We start from the raw sequence: 27704 nt of genomic DNA on the forward strand, positions 1-27704 counted from the left end.
CAATAAAACTAAATTGCATAAGTTAAGCCACTAAATTTAATCAAATAGTGAGAGATTTAAGTAGTATATACTAAAAATTGTAGGTTTGATCCTCACCTCCCTCGTAAAAAAAAGACTAAATTGCATGAGTTTTCCTAAACAGCTCATCTATAGATTTGCCTTAGTGTATATTTGGTTTATAGTGATAAGTTCAAAACGTAAGTCAATTTTCAATCAATTCACTTTTAACTAAAATCAATTTTACAAAATCAATTTTTATTACCATGGAACTAAACAAACACTACTAAGTTGGGACATTATCTGCTGTCAACATGTCAATTAACTCCACTGAAACCGTGTGATATGAGCACAAACATCTATGCCTAAATCCCCTGGACCTGGTAGCACTGTGGAGCAGAATGACTCCAAAACAAACATACAAAAAAGCCGGTACTTTCATCTCCAAATTTAACTAACTTGCACCTTTGGTCAAAAAACTAACTTGCACTTGACCTATTTGTGGCTATGAATGACCGGTAATTTGATACTCCTTCCGTGACAATATATAAGCAAATATCACATTTCTAAGTTCATTGCATAATTAATGTATCTAACCTATAATATAGACCAGATATATTGATGAGTAATTTAAGATTGCATCTATGCTACTATGTTAATGAGTAATTTAGTCACTTTCCACTGCCTACAACTAAGGTGAATAACTCATTGTCTCCAAGCCAAATCTATTCCTACATAGATACCTTCATTTCAACATGCAAAGTGTCACAAACATCAATTTGAGTATCTCCCTAAATCCATCGACCATTTGAGTCCCATAACAAAGCACCACACCCAACAAGATCCCCGACTCTTTATGAGCCTCATCACATTTAAGTTTGGTCCAACCCTTCAAGTGGACTCTAGCAACGAATGAAAATAGTGTTCATTTTCCACTATCCTTTGATAAATATCCCTCGTCATCTTGAGGATCATAGGATATATCCTCAAAGGATATAAAGGTCGCATTATGTGTGTTTTCTAGCTCGTTGAAATCAATTGAGTAACTAAAGATGATCCACACCCTCATGAGAAAAAATTAACCATTATTTTAGTCAGATATAATTTGATTTTAAATTTAATGTGTAATATTTACTTGTACATTATTTTTTAGTCTTCACAATAGCGATCATCTCGCCGTAAACAAAGCTTAAGGCCTGACATTCATCAAATGTCAAAAATGAGAAATATGTGAATTTCTAATTTTTTTTCTTTGGCATAAAATGGATGGGGAATGGATCAACGTCTTCCATTATAAAGGAGGAAAGGGAATTTACAAAAATTGAAATTAACATAGAGATTTGGACACTTGATGAAACATGAGGGGCAAAAAGGAGAAGATCCGTGTGGAAAAGGAAGAGGAGCATACGAGACAGACAGGTAGGTGATAGATGAACCCTGAACATCAAACATCAGTAATGACACTCCAATCTCGCAGACTAGTGCTAGTGACAATTAAGCTAGACCCTTCCACATTTAAAAAACAATCAAATGGATATCATCTTAAAATATTTGAAGGAAGGGTATCTTTGGAGAGAGCAAGAGGAAGTTCGTTCATAATCTTCTAAAACATTCTCAATGGATCAGGAAAAAAAGGGCATAGAATTGCTCCCAGAATGTCTAAGAGAACTCATTCACAATGATATTAAATTTGACCCAGCAGCTTGTACAAGATTCCTGGAGTTCCCTCCCTCACCATTTGATTCCACGTGGAATCTGCACTTTGGCTGTTTGGCATAACTTAAGGATATTCAGATAGGATCTAAAATACCTGAATATGATACCAAATACAACTATATTTTCTACTAGAATACAAATAGCCGGTAAGAGTTTGTAGGTCCTAGTATGAAAATAATTAAGAAAGGGAATAGTAAAACAAAAATTCCAGAGAGTAGGAGCTCCTTTTCCTCCAGAGCAGCAAGAAACAAAGAGAAGCCATGAGAAAACAAAACATGTCAAGCAATTGGAAGCTCACCACATTCACTGATAAGCACCTTCTTTCGGGGACGATCGCCACGATCTGTCTCCTGTGATTCAATCAACCTAACAATGTCCATGCCTTCCAAAACTTGGCCAAATACAACATGTTTCTTATCCAGCCACTGGGTCTGCGAATGTGATTACACAATTAAGTTTATTATTATGGGGAGAAGAAGCAGATAGAATTAAAAGGTGTAGAAGAATGAATGAATACCTTGACGGTGCATATGAAAAACTGACTCCCATTAGTGTTGGGACCTGCATTTGCCATGCTAACTACTCCTGGTCCAGTATGAGACACTGGAGATATTTATTGTACATAGATATCAGTATTAGCTAATTCAGCAGCAGCAATCAATGAACTAGGGATGGCAACGGGCGCCCATGGGTGCGGGTTTGACACTTACCAAACCCACACCCGAAATCATCACCCAAACCCAAACCCAAACCCAAAGGCTATTCGGGTGGCAAAACAACACCCACGCCCACACCCATTGGGTTCGGGTTTTTTCCACCCAAACCCGCAGCACATTTGAAAATAATTTGCAAATTTAAGAAATTAAATTACAACATAGACTTTGAATTAAATTGCAACTAAAATTAAGGTATTCCAAGGAAATTCAAACATAGACTTTCAAGAAATTACAACATAGACTTTCAAGAAATTAAATTACAACTAAAATTTAAGGTCTTCCAAGAAAATTGAGGGAGACTATGGGGGTAATTAGGTAATTATAAAATATTTCGGGTGGGTGTATGGGTTTCGGGTGTGGGTTTGACTGATATCAAACCCACACCCATATTATCGGGTGTCACCCGAACCCAAACCCAAACCCAGTCAAATCGGGTTTCGCCCGTTGACTTGGGTTTGGGTTCGAGTGGGTCTCTCGGGTTTGGGTATTTTTGCCATCCCTACAATGAACTAATCATTTACAATTACAAAACAAGCAAAGGGTGAGTGAGTGACTCACGTTTAAAATTCTCATCTTTGAAAGTACGGCCATATATACTTTTGCCTCCGGTCCCATTTCCTTTGTCAAAATCGCCTCCTTGAATCATAAAATCCTTGATGACACGATGGAAGGCAGAGGACTTGTAGCCAAAACCCTTCTCACCGGTGCAAAGGGCACGGAAGTTCTCAACAGTTTGGGGTACATCGTCACCAAAGAGTCCAATCACAATCCTTCCCACCAGCTTTCCAACTGGATTTCCAATACTTATATCAAAGTATACTTTGTGAGTCACTTTTGACTGTACTGTTACTTCCTCTTCACCACTGCCAGCCCTCACTCTCACTCTCGCACCAACAATACTACTGTTCTGTTGTTGTTCTTTTCGTAGTGGTAATAGTGGCAGCAGTTTCACGCCTCTCTCACGGCCAAACCCGGCGGCGATACTTCTAGGGTTAGGGTTCAGAGCTCTGATTCTTCTTATGCCTCTGCTGCTATCTGCAACATTCGACTGACAAACAAAAACAAAAATCAATCAATCAATTACTAGTAAAATGAATGAATTGAATAAATATATCCCAATTGAACACCAAATAAATACCAGTGAGAAAAGTGGCGGTGCTGTAACATTGAATGCCGCCATCCAGTCAGTCCACCGAAGCAAGCAGGAACACGCGCGTTAAATAGATAGATAAAACTGAGGAGAGGATCCTCACTCCACTCACTCGCCTATTGCTATCACCACAATCTATCTATCTATCTCGTCTCAGTTATTAAACTCAAACCCTGCCACTGCACCAGCAGTGGAATGGATGCACCGCACAATTACCGTAATATCCTCATATTAAAGTAGCAGTTTTTTTTTTTTTTTTTTTTACAGAAAACTAGCGGTGTTTAGATATATAAAGAAGGGATAAATATATTTTTAGGTTAAATATGTTTTTTTTTCTTATAAAATAGAGAGATGGTGTTCTCTACACTTAATCCTGCGCAATTCTCTCGAGATGATTGAAATTCATTTAAGGGTTGACATCTCCCACCAAATGTTTCTTCATACGCACCGGCCGATGATCGAACCCTGAACCAAATGTTTAAGGGGTCCAAGTATCTACCACTTTGTGTCACACTATCTTGGTTCTTGTACATAGTTTTGGTCCTACTAAGGGTCTGTTTGGTAAAAATAAGCTATAAGCTAGCTGATAGTTGAAAAGCTAACTAATTGAAATTAAAGTGTTTGGTAAAATTAGCTTTTAAATGGTTAATAAATATAAAATGACATAATTGATAGTCGGTAGATTCTTTTTTAGACTGGGTAGTTATTAAATTAAAGGGTAAAAATAGAATAAAGTGTAAAAAGCTATAAGCTATAAGCTCAAACGCTACTTGAAATAACATCTGAAAAAAAAACTATAAGCTAGTAAAAAAAGCTTGTTACTAAACACCTCTAATTTTTTGAAACAAGCTTATAAACTCATATAATAAGCTATAAGCTAGCTTATTTGTGTTACCAAACACACCCTAAAACTAAATTTGTTTAATTATCATTAAACTCTTAATTTTTTGAATGATTTTTTTGTAGACATATTTAAAATATCATATAAATTTTATTTACTAAAAATTAGGATTTTTTAACATGAGATGGATTAATATGAATTTCTTAAACAACTTATTCAAGATAAAACTAACGAAATTCATAATCAAGAAAACAAATTTCGAGCTTTTTTTTTTTAGAACTTTTTATAATGTTATAAACATACCTACGAAAAAATAATTCAAACATACACGTTGAATTAGCAATAGGGGATCAAAACTAAGCGCATCATAATTTTTCAAGGACTAAAACTATAATAAAAATAAAGTAAGAACTTAACTTAGAAGATCGTCATTTTTATAGGATCAAAAATATATTTAACCCTATATTTTTACTATTATAAAAAAATTAAATATATTTTTCATCCCTATAAAATTATAAAATTTTGTTTTTTGTCCCTATAAAAAAAAAGTGACAAATTTTAGTCTCGATGCACATAAATTTTTTGATTTTTGAATAATTTTTTTCAGGCAAGTTTATAATACTATAAAAAGTTTATTTACAAAACTTCAACAAAATTTTAAACAGGAAAAATTAAATATAAATTTTTTAAATTTCAAAAGATAAAGATTAAAGTAACGAAAAATTGTGGAATAATATTTTGGAGACCAATGCGTGAGTAATTAACTGGGTCAAAGCTGAACGCTCATTAGAGGGTTGGAAATTTTCTCATCCCACCCCCAATGTTTCTTTTCTACCCCTGCATTTCCATTTTTGCACTTGGATAAATATTTCCGAATTTTTCTCATCTCATTTTTATCACAATAAAACAGTGTGTGTATGTGTGATCATAGAAGAGATTTGTTGTTGCATCTCAATCAAAGCTGCAGAAAATCGTTGCATCATGCAGCTTACGTCGTGCATGGGTCTTCTTGACCCGATAACAATGAATTGGGCGAAGAAGAAAAGCAACAAATTAACTCAACCAAATCTGGTTTAATTGTGCAATGGCACGCAGATTCGGCGAGAATATCAAGCAAGATCTTTAAAATGAGATTAAATCGACTAGAATACCATACCGCAAAATAAAAATCACTCTGCAATCTTACTTGTGCTTTTGATTTTGGAGAGTGAGGTAACTATGGTGGATCAGAATATAGAGACAACAAAGTATTTCCCAGTTAGAGTAAATGATATGGTTTATTCAAAACAAAATAAAAATAAAAGAAGAAGAGTAAATGATATGGTACATGCAGAAGTACGATACACTTGTAAAAAAATTGGTCTCCCACCGTAGGAGACCTATTCTACTTTCCCGCACTACACCGAGCCAGGAACCAATGGCCCCATCACCCTTGAGCTGCTTCATGCTCATCAGCAGCCCATGCAATGCAAAAAAACAGCCAAAAGTCATATGCACAGGCAGCATAAAACAACAGATGACACCTCCTAGATACAATCCCATCTTTCAGAATCCCTAAAAAAAAATTGACTCCTGTTTGAACCAGGATTTGAAACCAAACTTCTCCTCGGGAGGATAGATTATAGATAATACTATCTATATTAGCTATGGAATTCGAACCATTACATTTATTCCTTATCATAGACACTGTTTGCGAAACAACAATCAAATGACGTTCATTCTAGTTGGTAATTTTATGCCTGCCCGCTTCAGAAGTTCAGAAGAAGCCTGTTTTGCTTTCAAAATAACTTCTTCCTGTCATGGACAATCAAAATTGAAGTCACAGCGAACACAGTAAATAATAAGCTGCTTAGTGTTAATTGCAAAGTGCAAGCCGCATCTTATTCATTATTGACAATGCCTTATATAGGCTTATTACAAACTAAGTGCTTAAGCTAGTTTCACTTGGTCAAGCCAAGTTTGCTCGAAGCCTTGCCTGACTAGGCCTGACTAGGCGCGCACGCTACACAACAATACACACTGCACATTATTTCGACTAAGCCCATTACATACCTAACACTTAGATGGTAGCAAGGAAGCCAAAACCAGTTTGAAAGATATATTCTTGGAATAAGGGTTTCACACCTCTCCTAAGTAAAGTAATTCAATAAAGTACCTCATCCACGTTGATAATCTTTTTGTTCTTCATTATCCACAGACCATTGCACATGACAGAAACCACATTTTCGGTTCGCATGCAATACACTATGTTGGAGATGCTGCATATTGGTTAAACAAAATATATAATGTTTAAACAACTTTAGGATGATGATGATGATGATAAAGATAAAGATGTTGTATTAAGCAAGTCAATGTTACAAGAGGATATAGAACTACTGTCATAATCACACAATTGCTTTATATAATGCTTGGGAAAGCCTGATCGTTATATAATATCAATCTCACCCTAGAAGAATATTCAATAGTCATCTAATTCAAAAATGGGCCATACAAAATAAGTAATTAAAAGATTTTATATTTGATCAGAAGTAGTGGGTTCGTACCAGTCATGAACAGGAACCATAGACCAAGAGGAAGGATTGACAACAACAATGTCAGCCTAACAAAGGACAAGTACAGGCACTGTCAGCTTCTGTTTCTAGACAAAAATGCAGAATTTACTAATAAATTATGTACATGGTCTTTTTAAAACATTATATACAAAAGGCACTCCGATGTCAAAGTCAGTCTCAGTATAATATGATAGTGAATAGGGAATGAAAGAGAGCTAAAATAGGGTAAGGCAGGCTCCTTATATATAAAGTGAATGGGCCCCCTCATAGGACTTTTGTCTTGGGCCGTATGGGTAATGGGGGCACACACTCAAAACTCTTTACCACTGAGTCGGCCAGCCCAAACTATCTTGTAATGTTTTCTCATTTCCTAGTGAAAGGATTAATGGCTTATCCGTTCATTTGGTCGGCCCAACGTCCTAAATCCTAATACATTAACTCCAGTCTCAGTCTAGCTGACTTACTATATTAGGGTAGACCAAATACACTGATACGGTACAACACAAAACACACACACAAACAATATGTAGAACTTGACATAACATGAGAAATAACATTTGACAGCACCACAATCAAGTTTAGCCCAACATTAGCTATGTATATGATAGAGGCAACATGACTAAAAAAAATTGTGGTCTCTTCATAATAAGAGCATAAGGCGGAAGGCGCTGCTTTTTACCCTTTCCTCACTACTAAAAAAAGTCTCACATGTTTCAGACAGTGTGGATTTGGACCATACAAATTGTTCATGAGTACACCGTGGATTTGGACCATACAAATTGTTGATAAGTACACATTTAGATATGTAAATTTGGTAGTTTTTCCGGATGCATACTTCTGAACTAATTTTGGGGGTGGGGAAAGTAGCCTCTGTGAATGTATCCTATTTGTGAAATAGGAATTTGGAACAGTGATTGCCCGTGATTTCAGGAAAATGATAACTTTTTCTTTTGGCAATACCATTCTTTTTTGGTTTAATTTGGCAATACCATTCTGTTATGAAGTATCAACATGTGATCTAATGAACAATACTATCACCCTTGAGAAATTTAAAAAGGTCTTGGTTGACATACTCTCTACCGCACAGTTAAAAGAAACGAGAAATTGATGGAAATGATCAAAGTACTAAAATATATTCGTCAACTGACAATACTAGAATAAAGAAAAACTCTTACAACTGTGCTATAGTCCTATTTATTCAATACTAATAAACTGTAAATGATACCTGTTTATATCCCCTCTAACTAGCCAGAAAACAATTTAAAACTACTTTCTCTTCTCCCATGTCCTAACAGGTTGTGAATTATCTCAGCCTCTAACATTCTGATGGAGGATTTATGTCTTAATTAGGCGAGACATGACTTACAGTTTAATGGTGGCTGGGCAGGCTCAATGCAGACTGTGACACTGGTTAGGTCATGAAGGATGGACTATGAATTTAGTTGAGTGCCGGCCAAACATGCCAATGCATGCAGTCTAAATGGTAGCATGTGAGATTTGTCCCGACAGGAAAAAGATGGGCACGATATGATTTCGAACAGTGGGTCTTTGATGGTTGGATGAAGCTGGGACCACGAACTTTCTATTGAGGTTTCCAGTAGGAAATGGGTGGCAGTTTGTACTGACAATGGGGATAAACAACAACAGAAAGTCGGATATGGCCTCAATAAAAAGTATTGACAAGATATAAAGTCGGACATGGCCTCAATATTTCACAAAGTAAATGATAGCTAAGTAATCGGAACCAATACCAACCTTTTTCCCAACCTCAAGAGAACCTAGTTCATCGTCCCATAGTACCGACTTTGCACCATTTACTGTAACCATTCTAAGAATAGTTTCGGCAGACAGCGCTGTTGGATCTGTAGTTCCATTTGCATAAACTTCCCGTCCTTTGTTAATTAGAGAAGCTAGGTACATTTCATCAACTGCAAATATAATTTATTGATGAAAATTCCCACCCAGTATATTGTATCTAGCATTTTGTTTTAAAAAGTGTACTGCCTGGCATTTTCCATCCTAGGAATGATACTCCCACCACTATGTGGTGTGGGGGAGGGTTTGATGTACACTGGTTTACACAAAACCATCCCACCAAGTGCATGTAGGTTGTTTCCATGGTGTATTTTACTATTGGATTGAAAATAAAAATTACTTTGCATTAAAATCCATATTTGTATACACGATATTAATGAGAAATGCTGAGGAAAAATAAACAAAATTGAATTATAAAAGTATAAAGTTGAGATGAACCGATGTTCATGCGATTGTTTGATGGGGCCCCATCAGTTCCCAAGGAGACACAGATACCAGCCTCAAGCATCTCCTTTACGGGTGCAAATCCAAGCATTCGCATAGCAGCAGCTGGACAGTGAGACACTTTGACCCCTGCCTTTGAAAGAAGAGATATCTGAAAATTTTAGGCAATAATAATTATTGTTCCTTGCACTAAACTGTATGATTAATTACCATTCCAACATAACTTTTAAAAATAGTCTACGAAGGTCAGTTTATCCCATAGTATGTATTGATACTTCCATTTTGGTTCTTCATACCCTTTTTTAGGTGGGTTGGCTTGTTAGTCGAACTTTGGCAATAAAGATAGATACACACCTCAAGAAGATATTCATGGTTATAAAGGCAAAAAAAAGTTACCTCATTATCATCCACCCAAACTGAGTGAGCTGCTAACAGATTATTTTGAAGGAACTCTATCTTGTCCAAGTATGTAACAGTTCCATGATTAACTTTGTGAACATCTGCGACTAGTTGGTTCTCATAGGGTATCTCTGCAACGTGCTGACAATTATGCAAATTCTACATTAACTCAATAAAATAAAAAAAAAGAAAGTAAAATCATCAACTAGTAAGTATGTAAAGAAGAAGAAGAAAGAGAAATAGCAGCATACTACCTACCATGTGTATTCCGGTTTTGAGTTGTGCAGCAGCATCTCTGGTTTGAAGAAGCAGGTGATGAGTGGAGTTGATGATTTGTCTAATTCCAAACCAGATTCTGATGCGACCTTGGGCAGTATTGTTGTACTTGTGATAATTGTCCTTTTGAGACTGAATACAATCATGAGTAGTTAGAGCAGACCAGGAAGAGGGCAAACCGTGACCAGAATCCATAGTTGACTGTGCTAAACAAGCACGCAAACCAAGCAATTGGACTGCTGTGGCCATTCCAGAAACGTGTTGTCCTCCAGCTTCAGCAAAACAGGTTACACCGGAGTGAATGAGTTCGATACCACATAGCAAAGTAGAGAGGTAGGAATCTTGTTCTGTCATGTTAGATTCGTAAGGCCAAATGCGGTGGTGCAACCATGTGATTAAGTCAACGTCATCGGCAATACCTCTGGCAAGTTGTTGGGAACTGTGTACATGTGTGTTGATGAGTCCCAGGAGCAATATATGGCCGTTGAGATCAATAAGTTGGTCAGCGACGTGAGAGAAGTCAGAAAGAATCTGTTGGGAATGTCCGATTGCTTTGATTTGATCTTTTTCAATAACAATACCTCCTTCCTTAAACACACGTTGCTCCCCGTCCATCGTTATGATTACACAGCCGTGCATCAAAGTCACGCAACCCATTTCTTTCTCTTTCTCTTTCTCCATCGCCGCGCATCCAAATTAAATACGGTGAACAAGTCAAAATGCCAACAGACTAGACTAGATGCAGAACAAACTTTTCATTTTCTTTATTTTTAATTCAAATCATAAAGCTGAGTCATTGGTTTTTTCTTAGCCACGTGTCTGCTATTTATCACTAGATAGATAGAAATTGAGATCACCATTTATAGAAATTGAAACCTCTGTTTTACTTTTTCAACCACTCAAGTGTTTCATTCAAAATATTTTCATTTCACGTTTTAACATGAGTGTTTCATTCAAAATAAGGTAGTTCGCTAATTGAAGTACAAAATGAGTTCATACTTTAAATAGCAAACAATGTTTTTTCAGTTTTTACACACTCGCTACTTAAACGGGCTAGCCTGACAAGTCTGACCCTTTTTGCCACCCTTAACAAAAACAGTGTTCTCACCTTCGTCCCCATTTTTGTCAATCTTCTTTAATGACACAAATAGAGAAAGCCCTAAAAAAATTAAAAAAATAGACAAAACTGGTAAAAGAAAGTTGAGTAGTAAAATGAAGAGAACATGTTAATATCACAAGGAAAGCATGGAAAATGAGGTGAGAGGAAGTGAATAGAATTGAAGTATATAACAAAATGGAAGATAGAAATGAGGCATGGAATGTTTAATGTAATATCTCTATGAATTCTCTCTTCTCTGATCATGCTTTCTCTTCTATGCATATATCGCTTTATGTTGAGGAGGGGTAAGAAAAATTACATTAAACACTATGTGTGTATCAGAGAATTAACCAAAGGCATATTAACAAACTGCATATGGTCATATAAATGTACCATGCAGTGCTTGAGATTACATGCATCATCTACTGTTATTTGAAATACAGGAACCAAAACATAAAGTGTTTAATACATCAGGATAAAGCTATATATTAGTGAGGTATGTCACATATAACCTTAAATCTTACAAGTGTTTAATACATCAGGATAAAGCTATACAGGAGATCCAATTTTAAAGTGTTTACTACACAGTTATTAGAGGAAGTTTTTGACGCTTAATGCTTACATTTCACCTAAATTGGATCTTTATTCAAAAGTATCTGTTTTTTAGCGTAGTTTATGGGATGTTACTCGTACCTGTTTTATGCAAACTGTTCAAATTAAGACGAGTTAAGGATAGAGGGTGAGGAATGTTTGGTTTTTTGTTGGTGGCAAAGCTTGCGGGTTAGGTTGAGGAGGGGGTTTCATGTGGCCTCGAGCTGGGAATGAAATCAATCACCAACATACGGGGAACAATGTGTGTATAAAATAAAAGGTTAAAATGCAATTTTTGCCCCATAAGTTTCCTAATTGCTCGATTTTGGCCTCCTAGTTACAATTGCTCGATTTTAGTCCCCAACTTTTATTCCCTTGTGCAATTCGTGGTCCCTCTTGATTAGTTTGACCAAAAACATGCTGACATAGATATGCTTTACACGTGTCCTAATTTAATTGGTCCACATAAGTGTATTTATTTATTTAAAAACAAATTAAAACTAGGAAGCCAAATAGGCAAAGTCACGTGAGTCTTATTTTATTTTTTGAGAAAATAAAAAATTAGAAAAGACAAAAATTCATTGTTGTCTTTCCTAATTACTTCATCAAAAATAAATCTCAGAGATTCAACATCTTCTTCTCATCTCATCTCAGATTCTCATATTCTTCTTCCAAATTAATTTGGTACTCTATCAAATTGAACAATTTTAATGGGTTGCTTCCATGTTTAACTCACTTCCTCTAATTTCGTGGGTAGAGTTTGAACCCTAAATTTAATTTCTTCTTGGTGCGTATTGTTTGAAGGTTGTGCAGCAGAATGTCGAAGATTTGTGTCGGTTCGTTTCACGTTACTAATAGCTCGTGTGAAATGAAAACGAAGAAAACACATTTGGTATCTTGTTGTGGTGTTCGATAGAGAACCCAGGAATGCAAATCAAAGTGAAAAAATTAGTTTCAAGTCATTGCTGGTACAAGAAGTACTATAGATATAATACAAGGAGGCTAGGCCATATGTACAAAGAGGAAAGCAGTAAAGGCCACAACAGACCCCTCTCCAATTCCTCCACAACCTGCAAACATCAGCAAAACACCTGAAAAAGCAGAAAAACCAAGGAAAAACGCAGCAGCAGGCCGAGCCACGCCAGAGACAATTGTTTGTTATTGTAGTTAGGAGTTAAGAAATTATAGTTATTAGTGAAGAAATTGTAGTGGCAAATTGTATCAATTCTTTTTCATTTACTGTCAATGAATATTAAGAGCCATGAATCCTAAAATAGCTTGAATAACATTGAATTTGACGGTGCAGAATTTTTTGATACTGATAGTACATTTTTTTCGGGGAAATAATCATTTTGGTACCTCAATGTGCAACTCGCAGTCATTCTGGTCCTTGACTGAAGAAAAAATATAAAATAGCCCCTGACTCTGCAATTCGTTAGTCATTTTGGTCTCTGACGTTAAAATTTAAAATTAACAGTTAAATTAACAAAAAAACTGATGTGATATTTTTTTGGAGACGCGTGGCACACTGAGTAAGCATTAGTTGGACAAATGGTCTGATGACATGGCGAAGGACCAAAATGACAGTAACTTTTTTCCCATTTCTTTATCTTCTTCCTCTCATTCTTCTTCAACTTTTTCATACATTCATGTGTATGTAAAGAACATAAAGTCCGCATCTTCAATGGTTGATATAAAGTATGTGAAGAACATAAATTGTGTATGTTGATGTTGGAGCTAAAAACTATGGTTCAAGCATTGAAAACTGGTTTAAGAAACACAAAACAGAATAAAACTTTTCATGTTTATGCAATTGAAGCTGATAAAGCTTTCATCAATTCAAGAGTATGAATGTGATGAAAAAAGAGGTAACTTTGTTATGCTGCGTGGTTCAAAAAAATTATTAAAGAGTTAATTTGGCACAATTTCATCTCTCCCAAGTTAGGAAGAAAACAAACATAAACAAACAAGAGCAAGATCTTGATTCAAACATTAAAGTCAAATCTCCAAGATTTTCACCCTTACCACGATTTTCGAGTTCTACAATTTCTGAATTTTATATGAAGAAATGAAGGAAAAAAAAGTATCGTCATTTTGGACCCTGACCACATCATCAAGCCACATGTACCACTAATGCATACTCGGCGTGCCATGTGTCTCCAAAAAATGTCACGTTAGCTTTCTTTTTTGTTTTGATCAATTAAATTAAGACATGTATATAATATCCATGTTAGCATAGTTTTGGTCAAAATAGTCAAGACTCAAGAGGGACCATGAATTGCAAAAGGGGTAAAAGTGGGGGACTAAAATGCAGCAATTCAAACCAGAGGGCCAAAATCGAGCAATTATGAAACTTGGTGGCCAAAACTGCATTTAAGCCAAAATAAAATAATACTACTAGTAATATAATATTACAATAAACCATAGAAATAAGGCAATTAGAATAACAAAGAATGAATAGCAGGAATAAACATTGATTTATTTTTATTTATAGGTAGGTATGTCTTAAAGAAGTAGTAATAATTATTGAAAATAGCTGTATTATTTTGAACGGAGTATTGGGCAAGCAAGCAAGCACCAAATTGGAATTAGAGCTTGGAAAAAACAGGGTTCCGTTTCAGCCTCTGTGCCATAACTGCTTCAGTTAAGTCGGGAGATAACAATCTGGCAGAATTCAAGGTTGCAACAAAATCCAACCCCTGGTCGATTGTTAAGTCCCTACTTCTAAGCAACACAGTCTTTGTCCCGACAATTGCAAGGGGAGACTTGGTAGCAATTGCTGTAAAATTAGTGTAAGTGTGATTGGCGTTGAAAAAAAACAACATAAACAGTAAAAGTAAGTAAGTAAGTAAACCAACCCTGAGCAAGATCCCTGACGCCTTCATCCAGATCATGTTTGGAATGGAAAACGCGAGAAACGAGACCCAACTCCTTAGCCTCCAAACCTGAGAACCTTCGAGCAGTCAAAGCCAATTCCATGGCGTTGCCGTAACCAACAATGCCGGGTAGCCTCTGAAGTGTTCCAAGATCAGCTGCCAAGGCCAAATCCACCTCTTTCACCGAGAAAAATGCCTCCTCCGTACAAACCCTTATGTCACACGCAGTTATGATATCAATACCACCGCCGATGCAACCTCCGTGTATACTTGCAATCACAGGTTTACGGCATCGTTCCAGGGCTGTCACCGAATCTTGCATCGCCATGATCTGTCGACGAAGACTCTCCCCAGACACAGAATTTGAATCGCCTACTGTAGATTTCAAAAGGGAAAGGTCGATGCCGGAGCAGAAGTGGCTTCCCGCACCGGACAAAACGATAACCTTGACATTGGGGTTATTATCTAGTGCATACAGTGCTTTCGGGAATTCACAGAAGAAATCATACGTCAGAGCGTTGCGCTGTGCAGGCCGATTCAGGTTAAGATACAACACACCGGAGGAGGAGGAGGATTTTGGGGTTTTCTCTACAATTTCTAGGGTTTTGTATTTCTCTTCCATTCTCCTTAGCCAAACAAATCTGCTGGCTCTGGCTGCTAAATTATGGTTATTGTTTTTTTTAAGTAATAACAAAAACAAAAACTATAGACAAAATTAATAAAATAAAGGTCCTACCGGGAGTCGAACCCAGGTCGCTGGATTCAAAGTCCAGAGTGCTAACCACTACACCATAGAACCCTTTATGCTAAATTTTTACATATGTAAATATAATTCTCTAAACAGGACATCAGTGAGCATTTTTTCTTTATAAAATAATCTTCTATTTAATTTAAAAATTAATTTATGTCTTTTTAATTTTGAATAAAAAAATTATATTATCAAGATATACAAGTTGACCACATGTCACAATTAAAGGGTGTGAATAAACAAGAATGCCCGATATAGGCTTATGGCCTAACCTACATTAGACATATATTTAAAATATCTTCAATTTTGTTTAGCAGACAATACTTATTTTTTTTAGACGTTTTTTTTAGTTAAAATGATCAAATTGTAGTTTATATAAAAAAAATTCTATAATCTAAATTGTGTTTTTAAACATGTTCATAATATAAGCACTTCACATGCGCACATGATGACCCTTTCCTCTTCTCCATCATTTCCACGGTTTTTAAAAGAAACTCAAAAACCCTACAAATCTAAAACCTCTACATCGTGCCTTTTTTTTCATCAAATGTTGGTTGAATCCATCACATTGAGAAAATTACCAACAACTAAACAATAGATTATTACCATAGTTTTAAGGTATGGACCGGTAATTGACTGAGTCAAAGTATTTGAGATATTTGGTCGGACTATATGCATGTTGACTCAATCCATATATTATATTTTATTTAAATACATCATATATATTTCTTAATATATTTTTTTGACGGCATATTTCTTAATATATTGTTTTTGTAAATACATGTCCAAAGGTAAACAAAACTTGCGTAAGATACTAGTTCACATTATGAAATTAGAGTGTACTAAACACTCGATAATAATTTGGATTTGTAAAATAATAATTTGTGTGGATGATAATGTTAAAAACTTGTACTCCTTTTAGTCGTTATTATAAAATTATAAAAAAATAAAATATTATTTTTTAGGTTCATTTGAAAACACATGTATTTGACATATAATATAAACTAGATACATCAAATTTTCAATAAACCTAAAAAATAATTTTTTGCTTATAACATTGATCGGAGAGAATATAAATTATTGTGTTTGGTTCATTTTCATTCACCACACAAAACAATGAACTCTTATCGAGTCTAATTGAACTCTAACCTAGCTGCAATTTACTATAATAGGGGAAAACTCAACTTTCTTAAGATCAATGTCGATGGTAAATTGTTTGGTTTGAATAACCAACTCAATAGTTGTCTCAACTATGATGGTAAATTGTTTGGTTTGAATGACCAACTCAATAGTTGTCTCAACTATGACGATACAATAAGGGTGATCAACATTGAGTATCATTGTCGGTCAGTTCAGATGGAAGAGTTCAATTTACTAACATGAAACTTTTAAATGATGATGATGTGAGAATCATGTTCTCTATAGTTGGTGGGTATCTTTCCAAGGGTCCGATCAAGTTAGACGCGACCTTGGTTTAATTTGTTCATGGTATGTTTTCAAGTTAAATTTGTCCCTGAAAATTTGATGAAATTTTGGTGTGCATGGTTGAACCCGATAAAGTAACCTCGTTGTAATGTACTCCTAATGTTTATGTTTATGTTTTGCATTTTGGTTTCTCGTCAGTTCGAAATAAACAAAACACACTGCAAATTCTAGAATTCGAGCACAAGGTTAATGTTTAAATTTCAGGGGGCGTGAGAGGTGAGGGGAAAGAAGCACACAAAATATAAAAGAAGGAAAAACACAAAAGCCACGATTAAGGAAAATGGTCCATTTTCTAAAACCCTAATTCACTAATAGGAATCCTTCAACAGCTAATGCAGCTTCCCATTGCAGAAAACAAGGTATTACAAGAAAACTACTGGTGCTGCTGTCGCACATGGCAAATGCAAGAGATAAATGAGTTGTGCAACATCTTAGCGGTAAATTGAAAAACTTGGCAAACCAAAAGTAAAATTAAGTCATTAAATGGATATATGGTATCCTCTGTATTTTGTTTATCTTTTACTTTGTATAAACCGGAATCCCAGATAGATGGCGGATAACATTTTTAATTTTTTTTGCTTTCATCACCAATTTAATCTAGTTCGGCTGTTAGTTTTGACATCAAGTGATTCCAGTCCCCTCCCGATAGCAATTGCGGAGATCGAACCTTAATCCTCCCTACCAAGTTCAGTGTCAATCACAACTGAACCAAATATTGGTGGTAAATTAATTATTTTGCCACATCTAGTTTTTTTTTTGGGCAATTGCCACCTCTAGTTAAATGTTTTTGTTTACTAATAATTAAATGTTAGTTGGATAATAAAATTATTTGCAAACTGCTTGAACTTACTTAGAAAGTTAGAATATTGGAATCTCTCAATTTAGCTCGAGCAAAACCTAAAAACAAGTATTTTATCCTTGCATGTTTTTACGGCAGTATTTTTTTAAACATCGGTTTTGTAACCTTGCACTCCTAGTACTAGCAAATAATGTACAACTTCAATATGCCCATAACCACCAGGGGAAGTGAAATACATAAAGGAAAACAAAGTGCATACAAGGCTAAAGTAACATATTTTGGTACCAGATTCATTATGTTTCGCTGCAGCCACTGCAAACAAATTAGAGCACGTCAAAATGAATCATTCAGACTTGTCATAGACCAGCTCTACCAAAGATGAGATCCAAAAAAAATCACCTTGCATTGCATGGCCGCAACCAAGATATTTCAGAAGACGGTGCTCGGATTTGCAGAGTGTAAACTAGGCATTAGAAGCATCAAAACTGCCCTGCACACTCTGCCGTCTTTTCTCTCTCCAGTTCTCTCCCCACATCTTGGCTTCAGCCACAGCACGTTCTCTATCAAGATCCCTGTTTAACATCCTCGCAGTTTCACGTGGGGACTCATCTTTCTCAGATCCTTCCAAATCCCATCTGCGTCCAGATCCTCCACCTTCATCATTTTGTAATATTCTTCCGCCTTTATCATCTCTACTCCTTTTATCATCACCAGTTCCCTTATTATTACCAATGCCGGCATTGTTAGTGTCATGTGACTGGTTGGCTAGATAAGAGAGGGCCGTTACCACATCCCCAATCAGAGGACGTGCAGCTGCCTGTTCTTGAATGCACATTGATGCCACAGCTAGAGCTTGATAAAGACCCCGCATGGGGTACCGACCCTGCAATCGTGGATCTGCCAACTTTGGAAACTTCCTACGGTCATTGAACAAAGGCCGTGCCTGCACAAAAATATGAAACCACCATTACCACTCCATTGTTATACATCCATAAGTTGATGCAAGCTAAATTAACTTAAAATGACAAGAAATATCAGAGAAGTACCCATGTAACAAGGTTTTGTTCTCCGTGGGGCCGGGTGCTGTCAATGGCTTTACGGCCAGTAATCAGCTCCAAGAAGACTACCCCAAAACTATATACATCAGATTTTACAGTCAGTTGTCCAGTCATAGCATACTCAGGAGCACAGTAACCATAAGTTCCCATGACACGAGTGGAAACATGTGATTTGTCCCCAACAGGACCAAGCTTCGCCAGACCAAAGTCAGAAAGCTTAGGGTGATAACCTTCATCAAGTAATATATTAGATGACTTGAAGTCCCTATAAATTACTGGAGGATTGGCCTTGTCATGTAGGTATTCCAATCCTTTTGCAGCACCAGCAGCTATTTTCATTCTAGTGTTCCAATCTAATGGCTCCTTATCAGGGGGGAGATCTGCATGAGTCAATGAACAATGAATAAACACATGTTATTATCAAGTTAAATGTATTACTATTAAGAATCCAGTGATATAACAACCAGCATTTATCCTCCATTCTTCCCAAATTTAGGAACATTTCCCAATCATCAGAATACAAATACAGTGAAGGAAAAACCAAAACACCTCTAGCAGACAATACAATGTTATCAAATGTATGATATTCCTTTTCTCTGACTTGGACTCAACAAGAAAGGCCATTCCACACACTAAGTTGATCAGGCTTCTCATAAGACCTTTAGATTTGATCATACGTATAAAAGTTCCAGTTTTAAAACTTTATTCTTCTTTCTATTATCTCTTGAAGGAGCTAACACAGAGCCCTGAAGAAGTTCAAGATGCATTGCACCATCCCTCTTGTTGTATCTATGGCATAGATTTGTGGAAGTTTCATTAGAGACAACATCTGATACTTTATGACACCTCGATCTTGCAATTACCTCTACTTTATCTTCTACCAACCAAGAAATTCAATTCTTACATACATCTCTGGTATTATTTTCCATATAAGAAAGCTAAAACAATTAATTAAGTACCTATCAAGGCTTTCGGCCCGGCTCTCCCTCTCTCTCCCTCTCTCTCATATATAAGAATGAAATTTTTCAAGCAAAGAGGCTTAGATGTACGCACCTTTCCCTCAACACACAAACTTAAATAGGAGAGAGAGAGAGATTATGAAATAAGAAAAGATACCAAGTTGTATCAAGGCTTAAACTAATTTCAAGTTTCATTTTATAACTTCCTCTTATTGTTGCTGACACTAAACAAAGACTTTTGAGGGATACCAAAATAAATCATCCCGATCAATGCTGCAGATGATTTTCTGAGCAAGCTACAAATTCAAATCATGATCATGAGATCCTACTGCCAGCTTCTATGTAACAGTCAGCTATTGTCATATACATTCGAAAAGAACAGCATGGAAAATATTAACTAAGAACACATAACACCATGAGCATAGATGCACAGGTGTTTCCGTACAAGTCAAAAACCACAAACAACTATTTATAACCATAATAAGTTCAAGAGAAAAAGTTGTGGAATAATCAAAAGCACCAAAAGGGAAACTTTGTTATCACATTTAAGTCGATATGGAAGAAAAACAAGTAACTCACTGCAAAGAACAAATGCTAATCTACAGGAACTTATCCATGGTTAGTTGGTTACCCAGCATGAACATGCCACTCACTAAACAGAGATGAGATTCTAAAAAGAGAAAGTCGGGTATGTCCTAGAATACACCAGCTATTATGTAATTTAATTTTAGCACAGCTATTTAAAAGAAGATGAGTGAAGGAGAGCCTTGGTGCAAAATGGGGTTGCTTCCCTTTTTTACCTACTTTAGAAGTATCAAATCATATTTTTCTGTATTGCAAAATATACAGTAATAATTTAAACTATATATACCATAATTTCATCATGTATGTTAGGTTATGTAACATCTGACCTTGAGTATTTGCTCAGAAATCCAAAACTTGAGAGAATTCATAATATCATCCTCATTTGTATTGTACTAGTAATGCATAAGACTTCCCAGATACTAATGAGTTTGATTTTTCAAACGTATTGTTACTGGGTTGTGTTCAGGATACTTGTGAAAAAAGAGTATACTCCTAATTACCAATACTATATGGAAATAAAAATAAAATACAGGGCTAGAAGAAAGAATGTCTAGTGACATCCCAATATGAGGAGGGAAGAACACAATCATACCGTGAAGGTGGTCTTCCAATGATCCCAAGGGCATAAATTCATAAACTAGGAGGCGTTGGTCCCCATCCGCACAGTATCCAATGAGACTGACAAGGTTAGGGTGGTGTAGAAGACTGAGCATGAGAACCTCGACAAGGAACTCCCGATTACCCTGGAGACCGTTTCTGTCTAACTGCTTAACAGCAACAGCCTGCATAGGTATGGGAACAAACATGAGGAGTGAGTGGTCACCAATCCATATGATTTGTATTAATGATGAGTTGAATAAATTATAGTAATAGAATACCTGACCCGTAGATTCGAGGCGTCCCTTGTAGACCCTTCCAAAACCACCTTCCCCTAAAAAGGACTGAGGCCTGAAATTTTTGGTTGCAGCAGCAAGTTCACGGAAAGTAAAAGTTTGAGCGGCAATTTGGGCGGGCGGTCCATCTTTGAGAGCAGCAGTGAATTCCCTTTTGGATGCTCCTCCGTTACTTGTTGACCGCAGTTTGTCTGGTCCTGCTATATAAATTGAGCAGAAAAAGCATAAGAGATGATCAATCCGTGAATTCTTAAGGCTTATGGTGTGTGTGGTAAGGTCAAGTCAACTTCAACTTCAACATCAACTAGGATACAATACAATACAATACAATAGTAATTAGTAATACACACACACACACGGGATCTGATTTCTTAAATATTTATTTGTAGAGAAGATGCAAATAAAGAAAGAATGAATTCATTTGGCTCTTAGGCATAATCATCAGATCAGAGAATGAGAATCAGATCATCTTCATCATCTTCGATTGGAATATTTATAAACAAATAAATAATAATAATAATAATAATACAGAATAACTAACTAACTAACTAACCAGAGGGTGCAGATGGCAATCTGGAAACATGAGAGGGGAGATTATGATCGTGATGATGGGTTTGTTGTTGCTGCTGCTGTGGATTTGGATTGAGCTTCTCATCCTCCTTGGAATCGAAACACGAAAAACAACCCATTTAATTTAATCCTCCTTTGCTGGATGGATTGGATTGGATTGGCTTTGTTTCCGAAGCCGGCTACGCAATCAAGTCATATATCTTCCAATTCTAAAACAACAAACAAATAGATTCGATTCGATTTAACAAGAAAAACTAGCAGCAGTAGTCCTAACTTAACAAGATAGATAGATAGAAAGACTTCGTCGATTAGATTAGATTAGATTAGACTAAGAGGGAGGGAGGGAAACATCTTGTACTAATCAATCCTCTCCAACATCTCATTTTTTTCCCTCTTGCTCTCTCTATCACTCTTGGTTAAAAAATACTATTAAATTAACTTTTGTCTCATTTTTTCTACACCAAGTTTTAATTGTAAAAATTACTCTCTCAAATTTTATGGGATTTACCATCCAACCCATAATCTTAGATAAGCTAAAAGACAAATCACATCATTAGACGAAGTAAGTTAAATAGTATCATTAGATGATATTTTAAACTTTTAAATTTTTGAAATTTTTTTTAGATGTTTAAAATATTATAAAAAGTTATTTTTATTTAAAAATGAGATAAGTTAAATATAAATTTTTTAAATTTCAAAATAAATATAATAAAAATCTTTACTTAAAATTCAAATTTCATATATATTATCTTGCTAACATCTATGTAAAGAATATGCAGTCCTCACTGCAGAACCTTTCCTTAATAATTGTCGATTTTGACTTTGTTGCATGCCTAAAATAGTAAAATTGTTTCCAAAAAAAAATAAAATAAAAAAGAACAAGTATCAGTAAATTCTCTTCCCATATATTTTCTTTAAGATCACATTTAGAGGTTCATTAATTCTATTTTTTATGTTTATTAGAAATGGCTTTTGACATTTACAAATAAGATAAAAAATTATTTATATAAAGTCACTAGATTTGATCTAATGGTAAAGGATTTGAGTAGTATGTTAGAGATATTGGGTTCGACCCCAGCTCCATCGAAAAAATAATAATAATATATACTCCCTCCGTCCCAAAATATAAGCAAAAAATGGTCAATGAAAGTTGATGTATTTGGTTTAAAATTTAGTTCAGATACATTCACTTTTGTTGACCTCCTTTTGCTTATATTTTGGGACGGATACACACATTATATTGTAATTCTAAAAGTAAGAAATTCCCATATTAAGACGGAAAATGATGGATGTACGTTGTGCAGAATAATCGGGATGTCTTGACATTTGAGTCATTGGTCAAAACACCCCCGCACATCATCTTTCCACCTAAAATGTTGGAAGAAAGCAAAGATACAAACAAAAACGTTGCCGGAAAATAAAATACTTAACTCAAAAGCATCAAGAATGAACATTTAATTTAATCCAATCCAATCCAATCCAAGCAAACAATTTTCGATCATTTAGATATTATAAATAAATTAAGAGGCGAACATATATAATGGAAAACAATCAAGTTTTTCCATTATTCATATTGAAGAAATATATTGTTTACGCTATATATTTTCATGATGATGATAATAAATAAATTCTAGCTAGCTAATACACGTGTGTGGAGGATCAAATTATTTTGTAGCTATCAATGGACAAGTTGTGGAGCTTTTCATCAAGAACCAATAACGCTGTTGACAACGTAAGACAACAATGGGAAGAAGAAAGGGATGAACAATTAGATGATGATGATTTGATCCCTCTCTCACAGGTTTTGGAAGATGTGGATTGTTTTCTCAATAATAATAATAATAATGCTGCTACAACGACTCACAACAGTTCTAGGGAAGAACAAGTTCCAAATTGTGTGGTTGTGTTGCACAAGTTGTTGGAATCTATGATGGATAAATATAATAGATCAGCTGGGTGTAACGGATCAAGAAGAAGCAAGTTTGGAAAAAATCCAAAGAATGACAAGTCATTTCTATATATGGTGGATCGCATCTTCAAGCTCTCTACCACCACCACCACCACCTTGAATTTAGACAAAACAACATCTATCCTAGAAAGAGTTATGTTTATCTTAGAGAATGACCTTTGTGCTCTTTTAGAAGACCACATATCCAAAAATTGGAGACCAACACCACCACCACCACCCAGGAAATCCTCCTCCTTTGGTTCCCTTCAGTTTCAACTTCAAGATCATGAGAGGGAATCTCCAAAGCCCGGCAACCCAGATGATGAGGACGACGAGGATGACGGCTTATTGCCAACTTTCTCACCAGAAGACCTTTCCGTTCTAAACAAGATTGTGACTGTCATGATCAATGTGGGCTATCATACAGAGTGTTGCATGGCCTTCACAAATTACAGACGAATTGCTTTCAAAACTGTGTTGCAAAAATTGGGATACACTTGCATAAGGATGGATGAGGTTTATAAAATGCAATGGGAGTTTTTGGAAGGAGAAATTGCCACATGGAACAGAGTGTTCCGGCATTGCACTTCCGTGCTCTTCAACGCTGAAAGAAAGCTATACAATTCAGTATTTTCAAATCAACCACATATTTCTAGAGCCATATTTAGTGTTATTGCCCAAGCTGTCATCGTCAACTTTCTTAATTTTGCACAAGCGGTTGTTTTAACCAAGCCATCGCCTGAAAAACTTTTCAAATTCCTTGATATGTATGAGACCTTAAGGGATGAAGTGGAGTCTGTCATCATACTCATTCATGATGACGGTTCAGAGCAGTGTGCCAAAGATTTGGGGTCCGAACTGGCTGCAGCAAAGCATGGGATCATAGAGGCTATTGTAGCAATGTTTTATGATTTGGAAAACTCCATTAAGGGTGACAATGAAAGGATTCCAATCCCCTATGGCGCGGTTCATCCATTAACTCGTTATGTAATGAATTATCTTAAATATGCATGTGAATACAAAGCGACTTTAGAGCAAGTGTTTTCCTCCCAATATTGTATGAATCATTATCTTTATATCGATAATAATAACAATAAGGGTACATCCACTACCACCACAAAGATTCAAGAAAAAAATACATCATCAGAAGATCAAGAATTGGATGAGACGCCAAAGAAATCACCTTTTGTGGTTCAATTGATGACAATTATGGACCTTTTAGATGTAAATACAGAAAGAAAGTCCAAGCTATATAAGGATCCAGCTTTACGTTGTATTTTTCTAATGAACAATGGAAGATACATAGTACAAAAGATTAAAGGGTGTGATGATCTTCATGAGTCGATGGGCGACAATTGGTGTAGGAGGATGCAATCAAGTTTGAGGTTGCACCACAAGAGTTATCAGAGAGAGACTTGGAGCAAGGTGGTACAGTGCCTCAACCCAGATGGTTTGCAACAACAGGGGAACAAAGTGTCTAAGCAAATATTGAGAGAGAGGTTTAAGTGCTTTAATTCCATGTTTGAAGAGATCCACAAGACACAAAGTAGCTGGATCGTAAGCGATGAACAACTTCAATCAGAGTTAAGAGTTTCAATATGTTCTTTGGTCATACCTGCGTATCGCTCCTTTATGGGAAGATTCAAACATCATCTAGAATCAGGCAAACATGCTGACAAGTATATCAAGTATCATCCTGACGACCTTGAGACTTTGATTGACGATTTTTTTGTTGGAAATGCTATGTCCATGCCTCGAAGGAGAACATGAATTTCTTTTATTTATTATGACAAAAATTCATCACATTAATTTCTTATATAGAGATCGATGTATGTAGAAGATGGGATATACATATTGACACCATACATATGTAAATTAAAAGATCACTTACAATACTAAATCTCATCTGTTAGATTGTGGTAAGATCGTGTAGACTTTTGTAAATCCACGTCTCTTTTTTAGTTTAAGGGAACACAGATAATGTAGTTTAGCAGGCATAATAAGAAATTATATTACGTAACATCTCTAATGCTAAAATATCATCTTCCATGCATGCTGATATATGTTGATTAATCTATTCAGTATATAATTCAAAATCAGGTCAAGAACTAGAAAAGTCTTGGGTGTTCTACTTATCGAGGTTGCCAAATCAGTAATCAAAACACTGGCCCCTTAATCATTTTCCCATATGAGTTAATATTCGGCTAACCAAAGCTTCCTTCTTCCCAGAAACAGGAAGATTGTGTCCTGTGAGATAATATTTTAACTCCACCACTGTCAGATCCTTCAACTGCAAAACAAGATCAAATGATTTAGTATCAACAATTTAAAAAAGTTAAAATACAAGTGGTGCTAGCTGGCAACTAAAAATTAGATGTTGCATGGGCCCCCACCCATTGGCTTAAAGTTTAAGCAAACCTGCTTGTCCCAAATCTAATCATACCAAAAGCAAAATAAATTTCAAGGTTTACCTTTCCAGTTTCAGCAAGTTCACCCCAATCATAGTTCTCACACTCTTTCATAGCAAACTCAGCATGCGCCTTTCTTTTCTTGGCGGCTTCAGTTAGCTTTCCAGTTCCATGCTCACTTTCCTCATCATAATTCTCCCCGTATACAGAGGTCTTGAATTCTTCTATTGCCCTTACCACTCCTGGTCTGAAGGGGACATATAAGCAACATTATCATTTCATACTGATAGTCTTTTGAACAAATCTTTTATCTTTTCCAGTGAAGAAAGCAAGGGCCAAACAGGAAATAAAAAAAAGAATACTACAACCAACACTGTCTCTAACGCACTTTTCAACGCACTTATAATGGACCTATTTGAATTTCAACCAATAGGAGAAAGTATCTTAGAAAGTATGTATTGTTAATACTCCTCATAAAATATTCATTACATTATGAAAACCTTGTGCTTACCTAGCCAAACCTTCCTCATCAGGTAATGTTTCATCTTTGATTTCTGGAATCTCATCTTCTTCCAGGGCTAATGCCTGCAATACTGCATAGTGTCTCTGCAAGGCTGAAAACTCTTGCGTTACCAACCCCAGAATCGTAACTTTTTCATTTGTTAAATGAAAATAATAAGCCAAATAATAAATAAACACGTATGATCTACAAATATGAAGCATACTAGTTAATAATGATATACTGCTATAAGGGGGACCATATACCCATATAAGAAAGCAAGAGGAACATGAATCTGATGCGGCCGTATATATGTACGATCAAGATTAAAAGTGTCCATTATATAAAGTCAAAGTGACCGCACCCGAAATTCACATGATTTTATATTATAATACTGACTATTCATGATTTGGTTCAACAGTCAAGACTTACTCTTCACTCACGCTATATCTATTTAGCCATCCAAATTGGGTTCAAATGCAGTGGATGTGAGAGTGATTGATTAATATAAATCAAATTATAGTATTTTAATAATTAAGGCTAATAAAGGATTAAGGTGAAGCTTACTAGAAGTATAAACACAATAACATTTAAGTAAGGAGAGTGGCTGAGCAAGAGGAAGAAGAAGCTTACCAGGGTTGGTGAACTGGAAAACAGAAAAATCTTTCAAGTCCACACGCTTAATTAAATCAGCTGCCCTTTTTATCTGATCATCACTTGCTTTAGTCACCGCCCCACTAGTATCTGAATAACGCTGCAGAAATATTTCATGCCTTATTTATAATTTCATTTTTAAAACATCAAACTTAGTTTCCTCTAGTTTGACTGACAATTGACGTTTAAAGACAAGTTCAACTATTGCAGTTCTCTACCTCTTCAATATGTCTGATGTCATCAGAATATGGAAGATAAATCATGTGCATTCCAGGCGGCTCAATCTGAACACCAGATTGGATAACCTCATCCTGCAATCACAGACATATGAGCTACAAATATGCAACAAACACAAGCAACAAAGCTTCAAATTGTCAGTTTGACTTAAAGCTATAATTAATTAATTACAACAAGCTGACAAGTGGTGATGCTGCTACGACAGGATGTAGTGTGAAATGTACAGAAGAAAATTTGAGTGTAAGCAAATAAATAGACCTGTGGCAGGAAAATGAAAGTATACAAGAAAATGCAAGGAGGCAGTTATGTATTCAAGCAAACTAAAGCACCACATGCAAGCTCTTGAACTCAAGGATTTATATTTGTTGTACAATGCAAAAAAAAATTGT

General features: G+C 35.8%; 6 protein-coding genes and 1 non-coding gene across 14 annotated transcripts; 1 reads left to right on the top strand and 6 right to left on the bottom strand.

Annotated features, from left to right (window-relative positions):
* Positions 1-1655: 1655 nt before the first annotated feature.
* LOC123896338 (photosynthetic NDH subunit of lumenal location 5, chloroplastic-like) lies at positions 1656-3782 on the bottom strand. The gene is made up of 4 exons (XM_045946761.1): positions 3568-3782; positions 2988-3477; positions 2231-2316; positions 1656-2144 (listed from the first exon to the last, which is right to left on the bottom strand). Exons 1-4 carry the CDS (start codon positions 3607-3609, stop codon positions 1992-1994), a joined length of 771 nt encoding a protein of 256 aa, XP_045802717.1. The 5' UTR covers positions 3610-3782; the 3' UTR covers positions 1656-1991.
* A 1801-nt stretch (positions 3783-5583) lies between these two features.
* On the bottom strand, positions 5584-11060 carry LOC123896087 (5-methylthioadenosine/S-adenosylhomocysteine deaminase-like). 2 transcript variants are annotated; one of them, XM_045946547.1, is made up of 7 exons: positions 9889-11060; positions 9628-9771; positions 9226-9382; positions 8728-8900; positions 6964-7019; positions 6576-6678; positions 5584-6214 (listed from the first exon to the last, which is right to left on the bottom strand). In XM_045946547.1, the coding sequence occupies exons 1-7, from the start codon at positions 10585-10587 to the stop codon at positions 6125-6127; spliced, it is 1422 nt and encodes a 473-aa protein (XP_045802503.1). In that variant the 5' UTR covers positions 10588-11060; the 3' UTR covers positions 5584-6124. The 2 variants fall into 2 exon arrangements, with proteins under 2 accessions (XP_045802503.1, XP_045802539.1); XM_045946583.1 differs by having other exon boundaries at positions 9226-9364; positions 9889-10884.
* Positions 11061-12203: 1143 nt separating this feature from the next.
* Positions 12204-15196, bottom strand: LOC123896211 (delta(3,5)-Delta(2,4)-dienoyl-CoA isomerase, peroxisomal). 2 transcript variants are annotated; one of them, XM_045946696.1, is made up of 2 exons: positions 14455-15196; positions 12204-12666 (listed from the first exon to the last, which is right to left on the bottom strand). In XM_045946696.1, the coding sequence occupies exons 1-2, from the start codon at positions 15092-15094 to the stop codon at positions 12599-12601; spliced, it is 708 nt and encodes a 235-aa protein (XP_045802652.1). In that variant the 5' UTR covers positions 15095-15196; the 3' UTR covers positions 12204-12598. The 2 variants fall into 2 exon arrangements, with proteins under 2 accessions (XP_045802652.1, XP_045802604.1); XM_045946648.1 differs by lacking the exon at positions 12204-12666 and adding an exon at positions 14055-14375 and having other exon boundaries at positions 14455-15186.
* A 3-nt stretch (positions 15197-15199) lies between these two features.
* TRNAQ-UUG lies at positions 15200-15271 on the bottom strand. Its single transcript has one exon. It is a non-coding gene; the product is annotated as a tRNA-Gln (tRNA).
* Positions 15272-17563: 2292 nt separating this feature from the next.
* On the bottom strand, positions 17564-22000 carry LOC123921357 (serine/threonine-protein kinase PBS1-like). Of its 6 annotated transcripts, none has more exons than XR_006814052.1 (6): positions 21553-22000; positions 20985-21199; positions 20699-20888; positions 18551-18942; positions 17904-18447; positions 17564-17816 (listed from the first exon to the last, which is right to left on the bottom strand). XR_006814052.1 is itself a non-coding variant. In XM_045973876.1 (5 exons), exons 1-5 carry the CDS (start codon positions 21686-21688, stop codon positions 17968-17970), a joined length of 1413 nt encoding a protein of 470 aa, XP_045829832.1. In that variant the 5' UTR covers positions 21689-22000; the 3' UTR covers positions 17564-17967. The 6 variants fall into 6 exon arrangements, 4 of the variants coding, with proteins under 4 accessions (XP_045829832.1, XP_045829844.1, XP_045829825.1 ...); XR_006814053.1 differs by having other exon boundaries at positions 20985-21196; positions 21553-21985; XM_045973876.1 differs by having other exon boundaries at positions 17564-18447.
* Positions 22001-23117: 1117 nt separating this feature from the next.
* LOC123923552 (exocyst complex component EXO70B1-like) lies at positions 23118-25533 on the top strand. Its single transcript, XM_045976251.1, has one exon. It carries the CDS (start codon positions 23251-23253, stop codon positions 25285-25287), a length of 2037 nt encoding a protein of 678 aa, XP_045832207.1. The 5' UTR covers positions 23118-23250; the 3' UTR covers positions 25288-25533.
* LOC123923563 (ATP-dependent DNA helicase 2 subunit KU70-like) lies at positions 25389-27660 on the bottom strand. Its single transcript, XM_045976260.1, has 5 exons — positions 27297-27660; positions 27058-27178; positions 26437-26539; positions 25989-26172; positions 25389-25807 (listed from the first exon to the last, which is right to left on the bottom strand). The coding sequence occupies exons 1-5, from the start codon at positions 27345-27347 to the stop codon at positions 25694-25696; spliced, it is 573 nt and encodes a 190-aa protein (XP_045832216.1). The 5' UTR covers positions 27348-27660; the 3' UTR covers positions 25389-25693.
* Positions 27661-27704: the final 44 nt, after the last annotated feature.

The sequence above is a fragment of the Trifolium pratense genome, linkage group LG1 (genome assembly GCF_020283565.1).
Source record: "Trifolium pratense cultivar HEN17-A07 linkage group LG1, ARS_RC_1.1, whole genome shotgun sequence".
NCBI lineage: Eukaryota > Viridiplantae > Streptophyta > Magnoliopsida > Fabales > Fabaceae > Trifolium > Trifolium pratense.

Excerpts from the sequence above, each read along its gene's own strand:
- LOC123896338 (XM_045946761.1), bottom strand. The coding sequence starts at position 3,609 with ATGGCGGCATTCAATGTTACAGCACCGCCACTTTTCTCACTG. Across the intron at positions 3,478-3,567 it reads CACCGCCACTTTTCTCACTG|TCGAATGTTGCAGATAGCAG; the intron begins GTATTTATTTGG and ends TTTGTTTGTCAG. Across the intron at positions 2,145-2,230 it reads TTTTCATATGCACCGTCAAG|ACCCAGTGGCTGGATAAGAA; the intron begins GTATTCATTCAT and ends TCACATTCGCAG.
- LOC123896087 (XM_045946547.1), bottom strand. The coding sequence starts at position 10,587 with ATGGAGAAAGAGAAAGAGAAAGAAATGGGTTGCGTGACTTTGATGCAC. Across the intron at positions 9,383-9,627 it reads TTTGGGTGGATGATAATGAG|ATATCTCTTCTTTCAAAGGC; the intron begins GTAACTTTTTTT and ends TAAAATTTTCAG. Across the intron at positions 6,679-6,963 it reads ATGGTTCCTGTTCATGACTG|CATCTCCAACATAGTGTATT; the intron begins GTACGAACCCAC and ends ACCAATATGCAG.
- LOC123896211 (XM_045946648.1), bottom strand. The coding sequence starts at position 15,094 with ATGGAAGAGAAATACAAAACCCTAGAAATTGTAGAGAAAACCCCAAAA. Across the intron at positions 14,376-14,454 it reads CGTCAGGGATCTTGCTCAGG|CAATTGCTACCAAGTCTCCC; the intron begins GTTGGTTTACTT and ends CTAATTTTACAG.
- LOC123921357 (XM_045973864.1), bottom strand. The coding sequence starts at position 21,688 with ATGGGTTGTTTTTCGTGTTTCGATTCCAAGGAGGATGAGAAGCTCAAT. Across the intron at positions 21,200-21,552 it reads ATTGCCATCTGCACCCTCTG|CAGGACCAGACAAACTGCGG; the intron begins GTTAGTTAGTTA and ends CAATTTATATAG. Across the intron at positions 18,448-18,550 it reads AACAAAACCTTGTTACATGG|GCACGGCCTTTGTTCAATGA; the intron begins GTACTTCTCTGA and ends ATTTTTGTGCAG.
- LOC123923552 (XM_045976251.1), top strand. The coding sequence starts at position 23,251 with ATGGACAAGTTGTGGAGCTTTTCATCAAGAACCAATAACGCTGTTGAC.
- LOC123923563 (XM_045976260.1), bottom strand. The coding sequence starts at position 27,347 with ATGCACATGATTTATCTTCCATATTCTGATGACATCAGACATATTGAA. Across the intron at positions 27,179-27,296 it reads ACATCAGACATATTGAAGAG|CGTTATTCAGATACTAGTGG; the intron begins GTAGAGAACTGC and ends ATATTTCTGCAG. Across the intron at positions 25,808-25,988 it reads AACTTGCTGAAACTGGAAAG|TTGAAGGATCTGACAGTGGT; the intron begins GTAAACCTTGAA and ends CTTGTTTTGCAG.